A 25694-nucleotide genomic window follows, 5' to 3' on the forward strand; every position below is an offset into this window, starting at 1 on the left:
AACAAATAAAACATTGATATTCTAAAAAATAGTACCAAAACATCAATAACAACAAAGACAACGTTGTAAAACCCCACTGAGAACACTAAAACCGTCTATTCATCAACACTCCACCTCAGTTGCCAGTGGCGGATCCAAAAAATCCATCTTCTTCTTTTTTTTTTTGGGGGGGGGGGATGACATGTGGCCGAATGTTACAAACGTACCGGAAGGGATTCCTCGGATTCTAAAGATACCCCCCCCCCCCCCCCCCCACCACCACCACCAAGATACTATGTAGAAAAACATATCTATTTTAGTAAAAACAATATTGATATTTGTTTTAACCAAATGGTTCATGTACCATACCCTTTCTGAAACCCTAACATGAGTCCATAGTTTTCAATTATTGCATAAATATATCAGTTACTTATGATATTATACTATTTCTCCAGGAGTCTATATATTATAACTCATGGTAATACTGTGCCTCACAAGGCTGCACAGAGTGTAAAGCATTTACACATCCTATATATTTTATTTGTACACTAAGTAATGTATGTATGTGTATATGTGTGGGTGCGTGTGCGAGTACGTCCCATTAGCTTGTGTATTTTATTGGCATATATGCATTTTTATTTATTTATTTATTATTATTTATTATTACTGAGTATTTATTTATTTATTTATTTATTCATTTATTATTTATATTATGTATTTGTATTTGTTTATTACCCCTTTGCTGTATTGGTGCAGGGGTGTAACATTTGTATTACAGCACAAAATTGATTTTTTTTTCAGTAAAAAATTCTGTGATATAATGATTTTGACAGTTCTTTAACGTTTTTGAAATTTTTATATTGAATCATCACTAATTATTTGTTACCATATCATAACCCCCCCTGGGGTGTCAAAAAAATTCATTCAACAACCTATACCCCCCCCATAATAAAAAAACAACAAAAAAATAATAACAAAACGAAACAAAACAAAAGAATTAAAGTAATAAAAAAAAACACACGTATAAAACATGTATATAGAGATAAACATAAACAAACACACACGAAACACAACACACAAAACACACAAAAACACACACATACACACACACACATACACACACACACACACACACACACACACACACACACACACACACACCCACAGACAGACAAACATGGTTGAAATTAACATGGAATCCATGGTCGCCAGCAGGGCCAGTTGAAGAAAAATCTTACTGGCCCTTCTCAAATTCAACTAGTCCTCCAATTTAACTGCACAGCGAAAATAAAAAATCTTTGTTGATTAACAACCATTTATAATAATAACCATGTATATAGTCCGTTTGCGTCAAAAGGAAAACGATAGCAGCAGTAGGCCAAATTTCCATGAGGAAAGTGAACATTTTTATTAACTGATTCAGGGGAATAAAAATGCTGTATTTGTAAACAGCTTTCTTTGCCAGCTCTCAGACAGTGTGTAATCGTCTCATAAAGTTAAAAGTCTGTTTTGTTTGACGACACCACTAGAGCACATTGATTTATAAATCATCGGCTGTTGGATGTCGAATATGTGGTATTTTTTTATATAGTCTTAGAGACAAAACCCACTACATTTTTCCATTAGCAGCAAGGGATTTTTTATATGTAGAATCCCACAGACAGGATAGTAAATACCACGGTATTTGATATACCAGCCTGAGTCGTGGTACACTGGCTGCAACGAGAAATAGCCTAATGAGCGCACCGACGGGAATCGATCACAAACCGACCGCGCATCAAGCAACTCGCTTTACCACTGGGCTACGTCTCGTCGCTACCTAGCACAAAAATACACATCAACAATTGAGTGTCAAACAAAGATAAGTATATGAACGGGAATGAAAAAAAAAAAAAAAAAAAAAAAAAAAATCAAACTTATATAATAATTAAGTAAAAAAGCCTAACCCAAAACAACAACGTTTTACACAATACAATACGAATATTAAGGTATGTACATTTTTAAAATTTGTGTAGATGTTTCCATTCCACCAATATAGAATGTGGCGCACTGTGAGGGTACACTGGCAATAATTCACATTGAGGAGGGTCATTCTTTAAAATAATGAAAGTGTTTACTTAGTATGGCAGCTGCGATCACGAAATAAGATCCTTAAAAAGTAGACTATATAGTCCTACAAAAATGTGTTGTTTTTTTTTTTTTTTGGGGGGGGGGGGGGGTGGGGGGTGGTGGTGTAAATAATTTTAGTTTGGTTTGACATATGATGAAAGGTAAAAGTGTTCTGGAAATTATAATACCCCCCCCCCCCCCCCCCCAACAATAACAATTAAGACAAAAATAACAAACAAACAAAAACAAAACCAAAACAAAACACTTTTTTTAGTGTCCAATTTAACAGTCAGATCAGAAATAAATAACGTGTAGTATCTTCCACGACATGAAAAACTGCGTTCCCTGTCAGTGTGTGACGGACTATTGAGCTCGTCTCCATAATGTACTTCTCAGAGGTACTTGCGTTTTTAAAATGATTAAAAATGCATTTCGTGGTGTTAGAAAAACTAGGATGACCAGAAACACTTCAATTATCTAAAACGGTTATAATAGTAAAAACTAGGTCGTGGTATTTTTAAAATATTTTTTTTTTTAAATGTCTGTCACTTTAACGACATGCTCCAAGTTCCAAGGTATGTCATAACCGGAAACCTCAAGTAAGACGTCGTTATGACGTCATCGTGGTTTAATAAAGGAAAACGGTGGAAGGAGACTATGGAATGATAAGGTGAGGTTTTTACATGCTAAATCAAATTTAATTATAATTGGTCGAAGCAGTGAATGAAACATTTGACCAGCCACTCTATTTTTGACAATGCCCAATACAATACAACTCGTTTAACAGTACTTATGTACAGTTATCGTGTAATAATCTATACCATGTCCAAGACGTCTATAAAAAGTCCGTCCCATCATCAAAATCAATGTTTTTTTGTAAATAATTTCAGTTTGGCCTGACGCAAGAAGAAAACTGAAAGTGTTTTAGAACTAACAAAAACAAAGAAAAAGACCATTCATGTGTGTAAGTTTAAAAATATTCGGTTCAGAAATAACTAAAACTGTAATACATAGGCCTAATGATAAAACTACGTTCACGGCGTTAAGGCCGCCATGTTGTTTTTGATACGGTCAACAGCCCCAGTATTCGACCACTTTTTCGTTTTATTGGCATTTGCAAATATTTGTTTTTCTTCGTACTTACTTACTGCCAATGCTATTCCTGAAGTAGATCTAAATTGTGTAGGCTATATGCAGATTACGTTTGAGTTCCGCAGCGAACAGTGTTCAATGATCTACCAGATCAGATGACCCAGCTAAAGTCCGAACCAAATTGTTAACAACTAGCGCAGTGACCCCAGTATTCGACCAGTACCCAGTATTCGACCAGTGTATGTAATCAATTACCATACTCGTTTAAACTGAATAGTATAGAGATTTTCCTAGCGTATTTTGAGCATATGCGACAGGGTGAACATTCTTTCTTCCGGAAACGCAATAGCAGACGATAACCATGTGAATGAACGTAAGTATATATTCATCGGCTATAGTGATAATATGAACGTCGGCCATTTTTATAGCATGCTATTACACCATCCAACATCCCGTGAACATTTGCAATACTTTAAATCCATTTGAAATCTTTGAAAATGTCGTTAAGGTTTTTATTTATAATCAAATGGAGCTGGCAGTGCAATGTGACGTCAGTCATTATAATTTCAATCACGTGACCACGTGATCAAATAATGACATGATAGAAAGGGTTGCCCCAGTATTCGACGAATAGAAAAGCTAGAGGATACAAATTTACTACTTTTATGTCTTTTGGTGCTGTTTGTCAGGACTTACAGAATTATGTTTTATTTTATTTTCAGTCTAATATCATCTGTAAATTGAGATATGACCAAAGAGACTGTTTATCAGAAAGTATGTGTGCGTGTGTGAATGTGTATATAAGCATGTGCGTGCGTGCGTAAATGCATGCATATGTGTTACAGTTGTTAAAATCAACACTTTTTGGATTTAGTTGTTTTATATATGCTGCATTTACTATAAAATAAACTTCAAAGTTTAGTTTTATTAGTTAATTAGAAAGTGGTCGAATACTGGGTCAGCTGGTCGAATACTGCATACTGTTCCTTGCGGCACTCAAACCTACTCTAGTTAGCGTATAGCCTACCGCATGAACAAAATGTGGGTATATTCAATGAATAGCATTGCCAGTAAGTATTTACGAAGAAAAACAAATATTAACAAATGTCAATAGAATGAACACGTTATAATCCGTTCTTTCTTAAGTGGTCGAATACTGGGATCGTTGCCCTACAATAAATTACTCTCCTACCTTTAAATACTGTTACATTTCCCCAAAATTTTTATCCAGACACAAGTTGTGAAAAAAACATTACAGTGACACAGATTCCACATATGAGACTGTTACGATCTCGCCAGTATTGACTTCGCTGAGATAGCATAGGACAATACATGCAGTTTTCTGCCGTCTGCCATTTTGCTTTTTTATGGAATAATTTTCAAGAGGGATGAAAGCCTCCAAAGTATGTGATACAAATAATATAAAATCAATGATCTCTAGTGATATCTTTAAACAAACAAATAATACTAAAAAAGTAATATGACGTCATCACGTTTGCTTTTATATCATAACATGTTATGACGTTTTTAGATTAAGTCATATCCTTTCACCCCTCTGAGAATATTCCATAAAAAGTCAAAATGGCAGCCAGCACAAACTTACATGCTTTTTGCCAATGCGATCTCAGCGAAGTCGATATAGCTGACATGGTTATCATCTAGTATGTGGAATCTGTGTCATTGTAATGTTTTTTTCTAGATTTCTGTCTGGACAAAATGTGGGTGAAATCTAACGAAAAATAAAAGTAGGAGAGCAATTTATCGTAGTTGTTAACATTTTGGTTCGGACTTTAGTGTTCGACCACTTTCTAATTAAAGAAACGAATGTCCTACCTTGTAAAAGTCCTGGCTGAAACTGATTCTATGTTTCGTAACAGTCAGTGCACCACGCCTGGTATATCACAGGCCGTGGTGTGTGCCATCCTGTCTGTAGGATGGTACATATGAAGATCCCTTGCTACTTACTAAAAAAAGAAAGAAATGATTTATTTAACGACACACTCAGCATATTTTATTCACCGTTATATGGCATCAAACATATGGTTAAGAGAGGAAACCCGCTGTGGTCATTTCATGGGTTGCTCTTTTCGATTAGCCGCAAGGGATCTTTTATATGCACCATCCCACAGACAGGGTAGTACATACCACGGCCTTTGATATACCAGTCGTGGTGCTCTGGCTGGAACGAAAAATAGCCCAATGGACCCACCGACGGGGATCAATCCCAGACCGATCGCGCATCGAGCGAGCGCTCTACCACTGGGCTACGTCCTGCCCCTAACTACTAAAAAAGACTATATGTCAAAATGACCAAATGTTTGACATTCAGTAGCCGACGATTAAAAAATCAATGTGCTCCAGTGGTGTCGTTAAACAAAACAAACTTGATACATGTACTATGTTTTACCTTTTTTTCAAATACAGTTATCACTTCTGTAATATTTTATACAACAATGACGATGATGATGATTATTATTTGCATTTCAGCATTATTGACAGGTATGACTTTCTCAAAGTTCTGCATCATCTTTACGGTGGTGATAATCCTAATGGCTGACCAGTCTGAAGCAGGTAAATTTCATAATGCACTATTTTATTATTAGAATTGTTTTATTTTACTCTTAAGATTGGAACATAATGGCTTCTTTCCAGGTGTTATTTAATTTCATTTAATTTCATTTCGTTTCATTTCATTTCATTTCAACTTACTTTCGTGCTTACCGTATATATATCCAATTAAGGTTCAAGCACGATTTCCTTATGGTATTAGTAGCAGTGGTACCTGTAGTAGTAGCAGTGGTAGTAGTGGTAGTAGTATTGCTAGCAGCAGCAGTAGGGCTGCGAACCCAGTACCTACTAGTCTTATGTCCGATGGCTTAACCACAATACCACCGAGGCCGGTTATAAAAAGCCTCTGTATAAGTAATATTCCAGGCTTTTTGGAAGTAGCTCGAGTGTCATCTAGCGTTAATGTATTATATGTGAGAATAACGCTAGAGATGACTGTGTGTAATACTTCTGCAATTGTCGATGACCAAATGGTAGCCAGCTTTTTTTTTTTTCATAGACAGTGACTTATAGTTCGATTATTCCCGAGTCGAATTATAACATTAAACTTACATCAGTGTTTCTGCTAGAGGAGGTAGAGGGGAATGCGTAATTCAGACACAGTAGCTGGCTACCATTTGGTAGTCGACGATTGCCGAAGTATTACACACACTCGAGCTACTTGACAGCTGTTTGAAACTCGTCTGAAGCTATATGTATGAGACATTTTAAAGGGACACACCCTAGTTTCAACGTGTAAAAATCTACAAACCTGTAATACATTTGGATAAATTAGTTACAATTGAGTGAAACATGAGTTTGTGACTTTGAAATGGTGAAATATACCCTCTGAAAATAAACTAAAAGTCGTCTCCATAACTGTTACTTCTCAGACGCACCTGCGTTTTAAAAAATATGAGAAATGCATTTTGTGACATTAAACACACCAAGATGACAAAAAACACTTCGAATGTACGGAACTGGATACTCTAAACAATACAATCTAAGTAATGTATGATTTCAGTTATCAAAACGGCTCTAATAGTAAAACATATATGCCTTTATGTTTAAAAACTAGGGTATGTCCCTTTAAACTATAATTCGTCGAAAGCTATGCTTTCAAAGGCTTGTCCAATTCCAAATCTTCTTTACAGTGAGTGTATGACATCACAAGACACATCTTATTGCGTTTAGGTTCCTATACACATGTATATAATAATACATAAAACGATACGGATACAGATATGTATGTATGTTCTATACTCTTCAAAAAAAGAAACGCAAAAGGGTACAAATGGGTTATAACTCCGATTTTATGTTTCCTACCGGTTCATGCTTTGTGAATATAAGGTCATTGCATGTCTCAAACACATTCCTACGGTTACATTCGATAAAACGCAGCTACTGTACAATAAAGTTCCAAAATGTGAATATTCGCAAAAACGCAGCCACGTGCAAACCATGTCACCACTGCACGTGCGTTGTCTGCACGTGCAACATGAACACCGACAGTATAAAAGTGCAGGGTGTTCGCTTGCCTGGCCTCTGTATCTGGCCGACAGTTGACAATCCAGGACATGCCACGTCTCAGTGAACCGCAGAGAAACAATGCCATCGGCAGACTAGACGCAGGCGAATCCAGAACGGCCGTTGCCAGGGCATTCCATGTGTCCCCAAGCACCATCTCCAGACTGTGGGACCGTTACCAGCAACATGGATCAACACGTGACCTCCCTAGATCCGGTCGACCACGGGTCACTACCCCCGGGCAGGACCGCTACATCCGGGTACGCCACCTTCGGAAACGATTGACTACTGCCACCTCCACAGCCGCAGCAATACCAGGTTTGCGCAGGATATCCGACCAGACCGTACGGAACCGCCTATGTGAGGTAGGAATTCGTGCCAGACGTCCAGTTCGAGGTGTCATCTTAACACCACAACACCGTCGACTCCGACTGCAGTGGTGCCAGATTCATCGACAATGGCCTCAACTGCGATGGAGACCGGTGTGGTTCAGTGACGAGTCCCGATTTCTGCTCCGACGTCATGATGGAAGATGTCGCGTGTATAGGCGTCGTGGTGAACGTTATGCGGCAAACTGCGTGCAGGAAGTGGACAGATTCGGCGGGGGTAGTGTCATGGTGTGGGCAGCCATCTTACACACTGGCAGAACTGACCTGGTCCACGTGCAGGGCAACCTGAATGCACAGGGCTACATTGACCAGATCCTCCGGCCACACATCGTTCCAGTTATGGCCAACGCCAACGCAGTGTTCCAACATGACAACGCCAGGCCTCACACAGCACGTCTCACAACGGCTTTCCTACAAAACAACAACATTAATGTCCTTCCTTGGCCATCGATATCACCGGATTTGAACCCAATTGAGCATCTATGGGACGAGTTGGACCGACGCCTCTGACAGCGACAAGCACAGCCCCAGACCCTGCCCGAGCTGGCAGCAGCCTTGCAGGCCGAGTGGGCCACCATCCCCCGGGACGTCATCCGTACTCTGGTTGCTTCAATGGGCAGGCGGTGCCAGGCAGTTGTCAACACACGCGGAGGCCACACCCGGTATTGACTCCAGATGACCTTGACCTTGGTGGTGTGTCCTATCACTTACTCACAATGGACTAGAGTGAATTGTGAACAATCCTGCAACATTTGGTAATTATCGGACTCACCATTCAATAATTAAATCAATTTTCCAAATGTTACGACAATGTGGTTTTGCGTTTCTTCTTTTGAAGAGTATATATTTATGGACGTATGTATGTATTAATCTATCATAATCAACATTGTAGAGGTATAGATTAGGTAATTATGACCACAGGGTTTCTGCCAGAGGGTAAAACGGGTATATATGGCGCCATATCCAAATTTTGTTGCAGATTTTTTTTTTTTAAGTTAACCTTTTGACAAAATTAATTACTTTTATCTTAATAGTAATACTGTAAGAGATCCCTCCCCCCCCACCCCCCGCCATACCCCCAACTGTTGACTGTTGTTGCATTCAATTCCATAGCGTCATACCTCAAAATGTCTGTATCAAAGGGACTTTCGTGTGTGAGAACCGCGGTATAATTAATTATTATCGAGGCGCTTTTAAAAACATTTTGTCTCGAGGGTTGGGATTGGCAAGTCTCGTCCCAGTCCGAAATTTCCACCACCTCATATGATGGAGTCTTATAATCCACACCTGACAATGGTGATCGATTATTATCTCGCCTTCATGTAAAATTCTTTAATCTCATTGGTTGTTTGCCGTTGGACAAATCCCTTATCCCTCTGTGGGCGGAGCCAAATTCTCTTATACCCCGTCTGTAATTTCCAAGTTTCCAGCCGCCCCAGTTAATGCTAAAGCAATAATTAGATTATAAATAACATTGATAATCAATCAAGTATACACAATTAATTTTATTTTTACTATAAAATACACTATTTTTTTTTTTTTTTTTACTACATACATTTCTGATAAAAAAAAGTGTTTTTTTTTTATGTTTTTTTTATTAATATCTGTTTCAGACAATTTCGTATTACAAACATTTGAAGTTAAAAACTCGTTTATCGATGGAACTATTTTTCGTCACTGGCAAGTGCTTTCGTTCGCGTCCGCGTGGTACGGCTCCTCCGGTAATAAATTGTTAACAATTATTGTCTGGCGTTATTTTAATTATTTGGCTATATGGTTTAACATGTCGGCAAGATAAATTCGTTGTAGAAGCATCTCTCAGGGTATATGGCTTTTTATGTACCCTCTGTGTGCTCTTTTACCCCCTCGCCTTCGGCTCGGGGTAAAAGAACACACAGAGGGTACATAAAAAGCCATATACCCCTCGTGATGCTTCTACAACTTATATTGTTCCTGCCTGTTTACTTACAGTAATATAACATTAAATTTGTAAGCTAAGGTCTGTTTATTCTAGGACGATTCGGAAACACTCCACACACAAACCCATTTTATCATACGCGGAAAAAAATTTGTTCAAATCATGTAACGTCATAAAAATAAAAAAAGGTAACAAATTAACGTAAAATATAAAGTTAAAGGGACATTCCTGAGTTTGCTGCATTGTAAGATGTTTCCGACTAATAAAATATTTCTAAGATTAAACTTACTAATTAAATATATTTTCTTGTTTAGAATATCAGTGTCTGTATATTCAATGAGTTTCTGGTCGTCTTAATATTTGTAAGAAGCCCAAACTGGATTTTGTCTTTAAATAATTTGGTACGTACGAAAAAATTTATTTTAGGAAATAAAATCAAATTTAACCTAGTACAAATATTAGAACGATCAGAAACACGTTTAACATACAGCCACTAATATTTTATGCAGAAAAATATATTTGATATGTAAAATTACAATCGTTAAAAAGTCTCTGTTAGTCGATAACATCTTAAAAACTGCAGCAAACTCAGGAATGTCCCTTTAAGAGGTGTTTAATAAGGTTTTAAGAAATAGCCTTATAATTGGCAGTAATTTTTATCTTTAGTATTGACATAACCAACGTGAAAACGTGTATTTACAAACCAACAAGGAAGTATTTGTTAATAAGTTGGACGCGGAACATAGCCCAGTGGTAAAGCTCTCGCTTGGTGCGCAGTCGGTTTGGGATCGATTACCGTCACTAGACCCATTGGGCTATTTCTCGTTCCAGCCAGTGCATCACGACTGGTATATCAAAGGCCGTGGTATATGCTATCTTGCCTGTGGGACGGTGCATATAAAAGTTCCCTTGCTACTAATGGAAAAATAGAGCGGGTTTCCTCTCTAAGACTGTAAGCAAAATTACCAAATGTTTGACATCCAATAGCCAATAATTAATAAATCAATGTTCTCTAGTGGTATCATTAAACAAAACAAACTTGTTTGTAAATAATTTTAGCTTATTATCCAGTGGCAACTACACGATGCCGTCTGGCTAAACGTTCCAAGTTTAATAAGGGCCGTAGCTGGGGGGATGGGAAGGGGGGGGGGGGGCGGGGACCAGACTAATCTCGCCAATGCATTAAAACAGGTTTTATTTTATAAAATAAATAATTTGGTATGGAAAATTGAAGATTGATTTAGTTCTTTTAAAAATAAAGTAAACACCTGGAGTTATATATTTTGCAGTTAAGCAGTCGCTTAACCCGGTATTGGTATGGTTCGCGGTACGGCAGCCACATAACTGTCTCGCCCGATATTTTTAGAATTTGTATGCTCCCAAATAACGTTATAAAAGGCGAAGTGTGATTGGTCGATATTTAAATTATTAAAACATTTAGATACGAAATGTCATCTGGACATGGAAGTCAATGCAATGCTGTTAGATCTTCTGGTAGACCAGTAAAGCTAATTTTAATCAGATTGTATTGGGATTTGACGAGCGAAAGCTCGTCAGATACGAAACCTGTTCACTCATTTCCTAAAAATGGTATGACAGGCAAGCTCATTTAGTATTCTATATATAACATCAGCCATATCAATTATAGTGACGCGGAATGATGTCAATATCATAGCCACGACCATCGCAAGCTTGCAGCTGCCATATAGCAACTACATTGACGTCAGAAGTGTGCTATAACAGTTTTCAATGTATTATATTATAGCCTATGTCATAAAGATAGAGGGAAAATACGATATTTATGTGACCGTTTGTAGACTATATGGATAATAAATAAATAGAGGCTATTTCATAGGTTTTTTCGAATACGATTTTTCTATCAACGAGTGATATGTGAAAACCATATTTTCACGAATTGCAAAGCCAGTACGATATGGGTAATATATATATTTTGTCTTTTTTACAGGTGTGAACATAAGTTTTTTCTCAACGGAAAAATATGCAATAATAGGTCAACGTTTTGTACTTACTGCCGTGTTGGGCAATACACCTGAGGAATTTAATACTACATTTTATCACGAAAGCCAATATGCTAGGATGCTCATAAATTCATGGGGCTGTTATGAAGACAGGAAGCTATCCAAGAAAGGATATCGAGTTCGCTGTTACGAGAATAAATATTATTTCGTTATGAACCAAGTGGGCCCCGGAGACGGTGGATGGTGGAACTGTACGGTGCAAGATCTTAGTGGATTGGTTATTGCCGCGGCAACTACCGAAGTGGTGGTATATGGTACGTATGCATACTGGGGTCGGTGAGGGGGATATATTTTTGAAATGGTGTACGACGTTATGGCTCTGACCGGCCTCGGTGGCGTCGTGGTTAGGCCATCGGTCTACAGGCTGGTAGGTACTAGAGGGGACTGTGTGAAATATTCCGGCAATCGTCGACGCCTTCCTTTATAGATATATTGTAGAGGAGGACTAGAGGGGACTGTGTGTAATACTTCGGCAATCGTCGATAGATATATTGTAGAGGAGGACTAGAGGGGACTGTGTGTAATACTTCGGCAATCGTCGATAGATATATTGTAGAGGAGGACTAGAGGGGACTCTGTGTAATACTTCGGCAATTGTCGATAGATATATTGTAGAGGACTAGAGGGGACCGTGTGTAATTATACTTCGGCAATCGTCGACGCCTCCCTTTATAGATATGTTGTAGAGGAGGGCTAGAGGGGACTGTGTGCAATACTTCGGCAATCGTCGACGCCTTCCTTTATAGATATACTGTAGAGGAGGGCTAGAGGGGACCGTGTGTAATACTTCGGCAATCGTCGACGCCTTCCCTTATAGATATACTGTAGAGGAGGGCTAGAGGGGACTGTGTGTAATACTTCGGCAATCGTCGACGACCAAATGGTAGACAGCTACTGTGTCTAAAATACATATTCCCATACCACTCCACCCCACTCCACCCACACCTAAGTCTGGTGCCACTGAGCTTTAGTTTGACTATTCTTAAGTCCAGTCATGATATTAAGCTTACATGTTGTTAACCAGTACCAATGCTACATGAAAAAGATCCTGATGCCTCTATGCGAAACGAACCTGCGTTGTATATGCTTTCTTGTGGCGACGTAGAGCAAAGTGTGTGCCCACGTGACACGTTGGTACTGGCTAACAACATGTAAGTTTAATGTCACGACTGGACTCGAGAATAATCAAATTAAAGCTCTGTGGTATCAGATTTAGGAAAAAACGTGTACATAAGACACAGTAGCTGGCTACCATTTGGTAGTCGACGATTGCCGAAGTATTACACACGGTCCCCTCTAGCCCTCCTCTACAACATATCTATAAGGGGAGGCGTCGACGATTGCCGAAGTATTACACACGGTCCCCTCTAGTCCTCCTCTACAACATATCTATAAGGGGAGGCGTCGACGATTGCCGAAGTATTACACACGGTCCCCTCTAGCCCTCCTCTACAACATATCTATAAGGGGAGTCGTCGACGATTGCCGAAGTATTACACACGGTCCCCTCTAGCCCTCCTCTACAACATATCTATAAGGGGAGGCGTCGACGATTGCCGAAGTATTACACACGGTCCCCTCTAGCCCTCCTCTACAACATATCTATAAGGGGAGTCGTCGACGATTGCCGAAGTATTACACACGGTCCCCTCTAGCCCTCCTCTACAACATATCTATAAGGGGAGGCGTCGACGATTGCCGAAGTATTACACACGGTCCCCTCTAGCCCTCCTCTACAACATATCTATAAGGGGAGTCGTCGACGATTGCCGAAGTATTACACACGGTCCCCTCTAGCCCTCCTCTACAACATATCTATAAGGGGAGGCGTCGACGATTGCCGAAGTATTACACACGGTCCCCTCTAGCCCTCCTCTACAACATATCTATAATGGGAGGGCTATAGAGGTGACTCGAGCTATGAAGAGATTAACTTATTCAGTCATGAAATCGCACACCATTTAAAAAATATATCACTCCCCCTCACCCCACAACACACACACACACCTGCAAATTAAGCACTTCACCGCCCTCTCTAAATTTTGTTCAAATGCGCAAATACGAAATGCGGTATTTAAACAGGAATAATGTACATATACTTTGCGTTTATCACATTTTGCTCTAAAGCTTTAATAACCAATATTTTTACAGGTTTTTAACAAGAATACGTTGTGGATAAATAAAAAGGACTCTTGCAAGTGTGTATGTTTTACTTACATGTATCTTTATAATTTAGTGCTTTTCCTACTACAATTGTATACATGTATGTATAGTATATATTACTCTTTTTATTATTATTATTATTATTTATTTATTTTTATTTTTATTTTTTTTTATTTTTTTATTTTTGAAAGAAAATGATGTTCTATAATTCATTTTAATTTAATAACATTATTTCATAAAGTTTGATGTAGGTGTGAGAAGAAAAAAAATGATATGGATTCCAAAACACTGTTATTCCAATTCCAGTAATATTGAAAATAATTCAAGACCATACAGATTTTGTTAAACATGCCATTTAAAAGTTCAAAATAAACAAGTTAAAATGTTCTTTTAAATAAAGATGTTATGACATCAACGAATTCAGAAAAGAGAAAAGTCCCCGTTGTGCCCAAATTAGTCAGATGAAAAATCATGCCGTGATATAAGTTCGTGTAACTTGAGGCTTGTTCACATAGATGTACGGGCTCCCATTTGTGTACGGGGAAGACTGTTTTTTGCCTGAATTAAACAAAATTTCCCGAATCTGGATAACACAATTTTTTTTTTCATATTAGCATTACTACCAAACAGCTATATAGGGTTGCAAACGAATCACTACGCATTTTTTTTTATTTTATTTTTTTATTTTTTTTATTTTTATTTTTTTTTTTTTACATGGATTACAACTCATTTTGAGAATAGAATGATAGAAATACATGGTAAAAAGGTCTCAAGTTAGCAAATTTTGACAGAATATCTGTATAATTTTTATCCGAATTTGAGTTTTTTCTCCAGCACTATGGGGGCAGTTATCCCACTGTCTCGTGCACTTTATGTACCGTATTTCCTCTAATAAGTGCCGGATCTGTAACACTTTGCAATGAAATAAACGCCGAACCTCTAATCAGTGCCGGGCCTCCAATAAACGCCGGACCTCTAATAAATGCCGGGCCTCCAATAAACGCTGGGTAAGACAGACGAAAACTGATTACTCCCTGGCATAATTTAGGCACTTTACTTGTTAATTTGTTCATTGTTTTGTTAAAGTTTAAAGTTTGGTTTCAGTTCGAAATTAAAGTTTAAGCTAAATAAAATAAAATAAAAAGTGTTTAGTTTTTAGCTTTAATTTCTAAACTTTGTTTGAACAAATAAAGTCCGGATCTCCAATAAACGCCGGGTCTGCAACCATTTTAAAATGAACAAGGGCCCGGGCGCTTATTATAGGAAATACGGTATGTTCAGAATCACTTAAACAGGCAATCTAATTAAAATTAGCTCCACTATTACATGTGTATCTAACAGCAGCCAGTTGGAGCCCATGTCCACCAATCAAAACCTTACTTGCAGAATCATGCCAGTGATTTAAAAATAATTTGAAAACATTCCGAATTATCCTGAGGGTATACGACATGTTTCGTGTGAATTACGAATGCCTTAAAACATGTTTTATTTTATAAAATAAATAATTTGTAATGTAAAACTGAAGACTGATTTAGTTTTTAGTTTTTTTTAATAAATAAATAATTTGTAATGTAAAATTGAAGACTGATAACCCATCCCGTACGTATTGGTATGGTTTGCTGTACTGCGGCCACTAAAATAGACTCGCCCGATATTTTTAGAATTTGTATGCTCCCAAATAACGTTATAAAAGGCGAAGTGTGATTGGTCAATATTAATTGCAGGAACCCCATTGCACGAGCATTCGATTCTTGTCATTCTATTCTTGTTCTCGTCACTAGATTCTTGCATTGGGAGAGGTTGTGTATTCGTTGAGGAATTAGTTAACGCCTTGAGCTCTTTAATCTTTTACTATCACCACTCGGGACAAGTGTAAGTCACTAGTTATTGTATTTGCCATTGTTTTTTTATTACAGGCTCCGTTCGAGGATCGAGATTTACCGTAATAACCTTAAAAACTGTCTACTTTCACGTCCTCAGACCGTCCTTCGTGTTTAGAAAAAATGGCTGCCCTTTTGCTTTCCGTTTAAACTATTGTAATTTGTATTTTGTTGTATTAACTCTTAATTATTGTTTTTTATTAGTGCCAGCTACTATTTAAGATAATATTGATAGTTATACTTTAATTGTATCAACTTTAAAGTAAGTAATTTCATTTGTAAAACCAGTTTTAAGCCAAAATTTAATTTAATAACAAACAACAACTTGACCTTTGCCAGGCCGTCATGACAGATTTCGAACCTGATGTGTTGGAGATAATTCATGACAACAGTTATAATCAAAACATTTCCAATAATGATGATAATACGGAACCCAAAATGTCAAGTGTTAATCCCAAAAACAGAGTGGGATGACGAGGAGTGTACCTTTGGATGCCTCTACCCCCTCCATTCATGACTTGAACACCCCAATACCCCCTCAATACCGGAAAACAGTTCGAGGAATTATGGCAGACATTCTCCATAAATCCTATAAACCCGAGCCGGACATTACCGAATTTGATGAATCTTTTACCGACTCTTCACACCCCCCCCCCACCCCCCCACCCCCCCCCCCCCCCCCCCCCCCCCCCCCCCCCCCGGGGGGGGGGGGGGGGGTAAGATCGCCAGAGCCCCCGACGAGCTCAACGATAAATTTTCGGAACTCGCCGAACTGTCCGACAGTTCTTCTGACGTCGTGGTTACGGAGCTCCAAGAAGATACCCCAGAAGATACTAATAAGCGCACAACTAGATACAACATCAACTAAAGCCAGTGGGTCACCCAAGTCTTCTTCACCACCACCATCTCCAGCCAAAACGGTACGGAAGAAGAAGAAGTTTCTACCCCCCACACCGTACCATGAGGGAGTTAGAAAGAGACGAGTAGCATCCGGGGTGACCCACAAAACAGACGAAGAGGCAGGTAAATATAATGTTTCTACTGCCAACCGCTACAGGCTGTTGGCAGATGATATTTATGAGAAATTTTCCGGCAATGATACAGCTAAGAAAAGTAAAGTAAGCAATAACCCCCCCCACTCCCCCACCCCCTCCCCCTCCCCCCATTTCTGGAGTTAGACAGTCCACTTTGCCGGGAAAACCCCCAACCTCTACGAATATTTCTATCTTCAAGAATCTATTAATTCTATCTCAGCTGACTCCTCTTTCAGTCTAGAAACTTCTGTCTTCTATTTCACCAGGCTCTCGGACGGAAGGGTTTTCATCCATTCCAACACAGATACTCCCCCTCCTCAAACTGGGTAGCTATTTTCACCTCCGTCCCGTCCCCATCACTAGAGAGAAAGTGGTAGTCCTGTTGGAAACGGTCTACCAAGAGCCCGCAGAGACTAATAAGAGCCTGAACTATCCACACACCCCTACCCCCTCCCACTCAGAGTTAGGATATTCCCAGGACCCCCAACTCAGCCAAACCATCCATCAGCATACATGTATTAAACTCAATCCCCCCCAGTAACATAAACATTAGCCCTAAACAAAGTAAACAACCCGAAGTGCTTGGCTCCGTTCAGGTCCGCACTCAACCCTCAGACGTCAACATTCGAACACCAGGTAAGCCTAACCAAACTCCCGACACGCGGTCTCCAGCTGATTCGCATGCCACTCGGCAGTCTCCGACACCTTCCGAAGTGTGTTCGGAGACGGCCGAGATGTCTCTAACAAGTAATCTACCTTCTCCGGAAATCTCCGTACCTCCCAAAAGTAAACAACATTCTGAACCTAGTGTTAGAGCGTCTGTGTCAAATATAACAACATCTCCCCAAACAAAAGATACCACTGCCCCCCATAAAAAACCCACCCCACCGGTTGCGGAGGGTATATGGGGTGACGAGCCATGCTTCATCTTTGGTCCCATAGCTTCTAATACACCCTCGGACTTTACTGAAGTCAAACCAAAAAGAACTAAACGTAGCCTGCAATTTAACGAGAAAAATAAAGACCCAGTCAGAAAGGACTTTTTGCATACCACTACCAATCAGTCCCCTCCCCATAAACGTAGACCAACATTAAAATCTACTCGGCCCGGGGGTGAACCAATAAAGAAAAAAATCAGTCTTCCGGTTTTTGACGAGGAGTACCCCCCACTCCCGCCTAAACCCTTTAGCCCCACTCCACTAACTAAGAGCACTCAGTTACCCAATGTTTTTTACAAAGGGGTGGAACCTGCCAGGGGCGGTTCTGGGATCGCCCCCCTTCAGAGTGTGGGAGCTGCCGTACCACCCCAGTTTTCAGTGGTCGGCCCTAGAAAAGAATCTGTTAACAAAAACTCTAAACTACAAGATTTCACCAGCAGACGGTTGGTCAGGATGCCACCCGGACTGCTATCTGCTGTCCAACTACAAAATGTACTAACTAAAGAAAACTCTGACCTCGAGATCCAAAATGTTACTATTTGGAGGAATGGATTTTGGGACATCCTCCTTAAAAATAAAAATAACTGTGCTGACCAGATACTATTTAGAGGACAAGCTTACCCCCTGCTGCCGTTCTGCCCAAAACCCATTAAGTGTGTACAGTGCCAGAGGTGGGGACATAGCATTAGGAAATGTAGGTCCAGGGAGGACCCTGTATGCTTTAGGTGTGGGGAGAAACACCCAAAACAGGGACAGGATAACCCATGTACCAAAACGCTTAACTGTGCCAACTGTAGGGGTCAGCACTATTCACATAGCCAGGAGTGCCACCACTATCAGGAAGCAGTCCGGGTACTCAACTCCAAGCTAAGGGAGTCATCCGATCACCCACCAAGGGCTCATAATCCCGTCATGCACCATAGACACACACCTCTAGCCCCCCCCCCCCCCCCCCCCCTTCTCAGACCTGTTAATCACAATGTTGGGGACGCCAATGTAAAGCCCCCACCTTTGATCAAAACAAGATTTATTAACGGTCCAGAGCAGCCCATTACAGCAGTGCAACTTATGCACATACTGACTGGACTGTTTCTGGACGGTTCATTAGGGGCTCCTGTTAAGGGAAACACTGATGAGGAGTCAATTAGATTAGCCACACACGCAGCCTGTCTTACTTTTAAGCACCACCTCGGGGTACCAATTACTAGTAGCAAACCTAGCGTTCTACCTAATAATTTTGACTGGTATGGTCGTAGAATGACCAAACCAACTCCTGTCTCCACACCAAGTCATTATAACATAGACTAAATAAATAACACAAACTTAGTATTGCTTCAAACCAATTATGGGAGACAAGAGAACTAAAGTATTACCCACCTCCCCTATTAAAAATAATAGTAATAGTAATGTAAATAATATTAATAACAATAACAATAATAATAATATCAACAAACAAGCTAAGAATAACATAGAAAATTATAAAGGTTTGGCCATTCTACAATGGAATGCTAAAGGCCATGGAGACGAGATAAAAAATTATGTTAAGAACACTAAACCAGTTGTAGATGTTATATGTATTCAAGAAACCTGGCTTACTACTGATAATAAAAATAAAGTTAAAAATTCTTTACAAGTTTTAATATTCCAGGTTATTTCGGGTTTTTTCATAACACTAATTTTACATCTAGGGGAGGAGTAGCTACTTTTGTCAGAAATGACCTGTCATACTCCCGCATCCCGCTACAAGATACACACACTAATATTGAGGTCTTGGGCATTACAGTGCATGGTGGGACTGAAAACATTGATATTTATAATTTTTATATCCACCCAGGCAGCCTACAATGTAAACTTATGATTAATAGCTACCTGGACTCACTAGCTAAACTGAATAATAATAAATTAATTATTCTAGGGGACTTTAACTGCCGAAATATTTTATGGGGGTCTAATTATACTGATAAACAAGGGGCTATTATAGAACAATTTATGGAAATAATTAAAGTTACTTGTATCAATGATGGTACACCTACATTCTATTCAGATGCCTACCACTCCTGGACGTGGCTGGACCTCACCATGGTATCAGATGGGATGGCCCCTAAATGTGAGTGGCAGGTCATGAATGACTTTAACAGTGATCACCTCCCTTTAATTACCCACTATAATCTTAATGGGGCATGGAGGGAACCGACTAAAGCTAAAGATAAATGGAATTTTAATAAAGCAGATTGGCCAGGTTTCTTCCAATTATGCTCTAACCTTAATTTAGACAATATTAGAAATAAAAATATAGATACTTTTAATAAAAATTTGACAGATAATATAATTAATATAGCCAATAAAACTATTCCAATATCTAACGCTAAAATTAAATATAATTCAGTACCAAGAAAACCTTAACTTTTTTAAGGAAAGTAAATATAAAGTAACTCAAGGAATTCTTAAAGCTAAAAAAGAATCATGGATGAATTTTTGTTCATCACTTAATAATAAAGCAAATTGTAAAGATGTCTGCTCAAAGATAAAACGCATCCAGGGAAAACCAGTCCCTAAATCGTCTCTACTTAAGTCTAATAAATTATACACTAATAATCAACAAAAAGCCACAGCTTTTGGACAGACGTTTCAAAAAAACTCAAGTACTAATAACTTCCTGCTAAAATTTTCACAACGTAAAGAAATGCTCTAACAAAAATTTAAAATACGCCATGATACTAAATTTCCCAGTAGCACTACTAACTATAATATACCATATACTATCCAGGAGATGGTTGAGGCTTTCACTCATAGGAAAGGGACCTCGCCAGGACCCAATAAATTTAATTATTTATTTTTTAAGAACATGTCTGAAACTACCCTCAACCTCTTCCTGGAATTCTATAATATGATCTGGAAACAGGGTTATCTTCCCCTTGCATGGAAGCATGCTGAAGTTTTTAGTCTCCCGAAAAAGGGGAATGATCTAACAAATCCCTCTAACTATCGCCCTATTTCCGTAACCTCTAGTATTTGCAAAACCATGGAAGCTATGGTCAATTCCAGGCTCAGCTTTTATCTAGAAAGTAACCACCTTTTGACCAGTTTTCAGAGTGGATTTAGAAAAAACCCACTCTACTTCTGACCACTTAATTAGACTGCAATCAGAAATTTCTAATGCCTTTAGTTTTGGAGAAAAAGTGGTTGGAATTTTTGTTGACCTGGAAAAGGCCTACGACATGGTTTGGCGTCATGGTTTACTAATTAAGGTGTACGACATGGGTATTAGGGGACCCATGTTTACATTTATTGAACATTTCATAAATAATAGATCTTTTTTTGTTAATGTAGCGGAATCTTTTTCTGATGTTCTAAATTTAGAGAATGGCATCCCCCAGGGGTCGGTTATAGACCCAACACTTTTCAGTATTTTTATTAATGATTTAGCTTCGGTCTTGACTAACTGCTAGAAAAGACACTAAGCTAAGTATTGGATTATTTGCTGATGACACAGCTTTTTGGCGATCTGGAAAGTGTATTGAAAAAATTAAAATAGATATTCAAAAAGATATAGATAAGCTTCAAAATTGGGCTGACTCATGGGGAGTTACAATCTCTAGATCTAAGACTTCTGCTATGTTATTTTCAACTAACCAGTTTAGCAGAACTCATAAACTAAATCTTACACTTGATAATCATCCTATAACACAAGTAAAAACTGTTAAATTTCTGGGAGTTACCTTTGACCCGGCACTCTCTTTTGTTAAACATATTAATGAAATAGTTAATAGTTGTAGTAGATATATTAATTTATTTAGGGTCCTGTCGGCTACCTCCTGGGGAGCTGACAGGCATACTTTACTAATGATATTTGAAGCTTCTGTTGTGCCTCCCCAACTCAGTGGGATAGACTGGAAACAGTCTATAACAAGGCGCTCAGAATAATAACAAAAGCTACACCTGGTACCCCGAATGACAGTCTGCGTGTAGAGCTTAATATCCTCCCACTCAGTGTTAGGCGTACCCAACCATGTCTTAGACACTGGTTTAAAACTAAAAATTTAGTACCATTAAATCCGGTAGCGGTTATGGAGCCTAATAATGATGAATATCTGCATATAGACATTAACTCTGCTATTAATTTTAACAATAGAATGGCTTCTAACCTTGAACTCTTGGATTTAAACCTGGACATATCATCCTCCTCCCCCCCCCCCCCCCCCCCCCCCCCCCCTTGGAGCCACCTTGGCTAATTAAACCACCAAATGTTTCCCTACTTTTAAGAAATGAAACTTTAAAAACTGAATTTGAACCCTTTAAAAATATAATCTTTAAAGCTGCCCTAAATGACTATTATGCTGATTATATGCATATATATACAGATGGCTCCAAGGATCCTCTTACCGGTAAAGCCGGCATGGCATTTTATGCCATGCCTGGCCTACCTACCATCCCCATTTCTTGCCAAGCCAGAATAACCGACCATGTCTCTGTATTTACTACAGAACTGGTCGCCATTTACTCTGCACTTAAATGGGTTCTTTCTGTTTCCAATAAATACCCTGCACCCCCAAAAATTCTTATCCTTTCTGACTCTTTGAGCTCTTTACAAAAAAACCCACCTTTTCTAATCCTAAAGCCGAAAAGATCATTACTAAACTCCGACTCGGGGTGGTTTTTGGACTGAACGACAGCAAATATAAAATTAAAAAAAGTATTACTCCAATGTGTACTACTTGTAAACAATTGAATAATGTAAGGCATTATATGTTCTATTAATGTACTAAATATAACAATGACCTAAATATTAAATTTAACCCCGTTAAAATATTTAATCCACCCACTATCCATAAACAAACGGTAACTGAGTAACGTAACTGAGACTAAAATAGTTATTTAATATAAGTTAGCCTGGCACAAAAATATAGGTAATTGGTCGATAGGACGGACTGAGGACGTGAAATTTTAACTCGATCAGGAGCCGTTTTCTTTTAAATATTACCTTGATGCAATGGCGGATCGACGGCTGGTGGCGGTTCGAGTCCCCGGTGGTGACTGCTCTGGCGTTACTCTCCTGTGGGACAAGATGGAATGTAACTTTTTAAATTTTAATTTAAATTATTATGTTCTAACTCTTTTTGTATTTTAACTCCTTTTTTAGAAACGGTGAACAGCCTCCATATTATTTTACATCCACTCACTAAAGCTGTATTGACTGGAGAAGTCCATAATAATTACATTCCTTCTTTCCAGTCTCTTTCAGATAAGGAATCTAAATCCAGCCAATCACAGCTCACTATAATAATCGCCAGTTGGTCTTCTACCGCTGGTGTATTACTTTTCTATTTTACAGAACAGCTCCAACTAGGAATCCAAATTCAGCCAACCACAACACTTCTTTCTCACCGCCTGCTAATCTGTCCGCGTGTATCGATCCATTCTATTTTTGAACACCACACTTTCCTTTCTTTTTCCGAACTTGAATCCTAACTGATCACGAGTAGTCCCGAAGTGCCATTCGGTAAGTCCCGGTTCGCCGAGACTCCGCCTGTATAAACGCACTATTGTCCGCTCAGGTATGCCACCTTGGGATGTCGCTCTGACCGAGTTTCGATTCCTCTTTCCTTTTCCATTAAATAATCATTTAGTACAAACAATTCTATTTGTTTGTTTCTTCTACACCCTCCACTTTTCTCTTTTTCTGGCTTTACGTCCTTTCTTTTCTCTGGTTTTTACTGAAATGAATTAATATTAACTTTTTACACAGATTAACCAATATGAATCCAACCTCATCCAATGAGATTGCTGTATTTTTTATAGTGTCTGCTAATCGGTCCGTGCACCGTTGGCAGACCAACACTTATCGGCATTCCCAGTCTGGAGCTCCACGCGGTGAGACGTGTTTGTTTCGCGTGTGCACACTGCACGTGCTTTCGTGTGCTTGACTTGGGGGTCCTTCATTTTGTTGTTTTTGTCAGCGAAATGAAGTTTTGTACTGGGATGTATGCGGCCATTGGAACTGATTGAACGCTGGAACGCTTCTAGTTTCGACAGCCTGCACCACCAGGTTGGATTTTTTTTTAGCGAGATTCCTTGCCTCCACGTCATTTCTCCGTCTGTCGACTTGGTTTTTTTCGTGACTCGTATGACGGCCATTCTGCAGAATGCCACGGTTGTTCACGTTTAGTCTCTACATGTCCGAGCCTGTCCTAGCAGCACTGGAAGATTGACTGCCCCACTCTAAGAAGAAATAGGAAGCGGGTTCGGCCCCTACTACTCTTTTTCTAGACTTTACCTTGCTTTATAGTGATACCATCTCGTATCCTCCGGAGTCGGGCCCGTCCGCACCACTACTATACCAAACCATGACGACTGGACTATACCCTAGTCTGATACTCTCTCTCGTTCAGACGGATCCGGCTTCTCAAGATCTGTATTTCAGCACAGCACTACACCTTTAACGTCTATCGACTGTCAATCTAGGGGTTTTCTTGACGGGATGCAACCCATCTCGTCCCTTTAAGCTGTGCACCCAAACGGCCTTAACGAGGCCACTCGCGTGGACATATCGATCAGACTTTTAAACTTTTAGATCTGCGTTCAAAATTTTATGTCGAAATTACTTTTTTTTTTTTAAATGTTATTAAATAGTCCGATCCTCTCTTCTTTCTCTTATTTAATTTTGGACTGTCCTTCTAAAATGCTCCAAATTATATAAATATTCGGCCGAGCAGTCAATTCTTTTTATTTTTGGCTTGTAACCTTTTTTTTTTTTTTTTTTTTTTTATTCTAGCAGTCAATTCTTTTTATTTTTGGCTTGTAACCTTTTTTTTTTTTTTTTTTATTCTATTAACTTTTTTACTAATTGCTATTTTCAAAATTCTGCCCATTTTCAAACCAACCCCCCCCCCCCCCCATCCCGAGTCAGGCCACCGATCTTATCGGAGGATGGACTCGGGATGGGCGTGTTCGAAACCCTAGTGGTATATGGGCACGTTAAACTAGTTAATCATCATCATCATCATCATCATCATCATCATCATCATCAACACTTATCAGGTAAAGCAATAGGAATCCAACCTCATCCAATGAGACTACTGCATTTTTATAGTGTCTGCTAATCGGTCCGCGCACCGTTAGCAGACCAAAACTTATCAGGTAAGCCTAGTGTGAGAGCTTCTGTGTGAGTGTTTGTTATTTCACCATGGTTTGGCGGCTCATATACCTGGCAGTATTTGCGCCGCCCGCCATTGGTGAATGCTTGGTTGTTGTTTGAATGTTTGTTTAGGTTTTGATAATTATATATTTTAATCTATAGATGGTAATAAATGTTGTTTTAGTTTAGATTCCTCTTCGCAATTTTAGATGAACACTGTTTTAATATACAAGTACTTTTTCTTTTAATTTAAATAGGTTTTAAACAGGTTATTAACTTGATCGGTCATCTATTATAATTAAAAAAACTGAAACCTGGCCGATACTCGATGTCACCCACTTAACGATTAAGTGGTCACCTGGGTGACACCGAGGCTTATATAGCAATGACTTTTGTCATCCGTTTAGGTGGCGCACCCCCTCGGGTGTAGAGTTCACGAATGCTCAAGGAATTCAGCAAGGACACCTCTCAAATAACTTCGTACCAACAATCAACAACAACAACAATGCGTTTCACCACCACTCCGGACGACGCCTGGCGGGCTTTCATATCATCATCATTCCCTACCAATCATTCCTTCCCTTCCTTCCCCTATATCATCCTCATTTTAATTACGGCCCAAATGTGCTACATGGATAACCTGGGGGGGGGGGGGGGGGGGGGGGGGGGGGCCGCCGTGGTGGGCTGCTTTTTTGGGTGCGCTAGGGCGTATGCGGTTTGGGCCGATAGGGATGCCTGGTAGGAGGCCCTCTCTCCCCCCCCCCCCCCCCCCCCCCCCCCCCCCCCCCCCCGGAACCTCCACCCCATGGAAATCCAGACTAGCCGAAGTGGGCTACCCGGATGTTGGAGTGCAAACCAGATTGGGCCCCTTTGCGAATCGTTTATCCTCCAGGGCTTAAGGTTAAATAAGTATAAAGTTTTAGTATGAATTAATATTTTATTAT

The 25694-nt window shown here is 39.4% G+C and overlaps 1 protein-coding gene across 1 annotated transcript in view; it reads left to right on the forward strand.

The window, feature by feature from the left end:
• The first annotated feature begins 2993 nt into the window (after nucleotides 1-2993).
• The window catches only part of LOC121373397 (multiple epidermal growth factor-like domains protein 10), a 57419-nt gene continuing 34718 nt past the window's right edge, over nucleotides 2994-25694 (forward strand). The window contains exons 1-3 of the mRNA XM_041500040.1: nucleotides 2994-3052; nucleotides 5668-5751; nucleotides 11528-11854. Of these exons, the coding sequence (XP_041355974.1) occupies nucleotides 5682-5751; nucleotides 11528-11854 (397 nt within the window). The 5' untranslated portion in view covers nucleotides 2994-3052; nucleotides 5668-5681. The remainder of the gene's footprint in view (nucleotides 3053-5667; nucleotides 5752-11527; nucleotides 11855-25694) is intronic.

Source organism: Gigantopelta aegis, chromosome 5 (assembly GCF_016097555.1).
Source record: "Gigantopelta aegis isolate Gae_Host chromosome 5, Gae_host_genome, whole genome shotgun sequence".
Classification (NCBI taxonomy): Eukaryota; Metazoa; Mollusca; class Gastropoda; order Neomphalida; family Peltospiridae; genus Gigantopelta; species Gigantopelta aegis.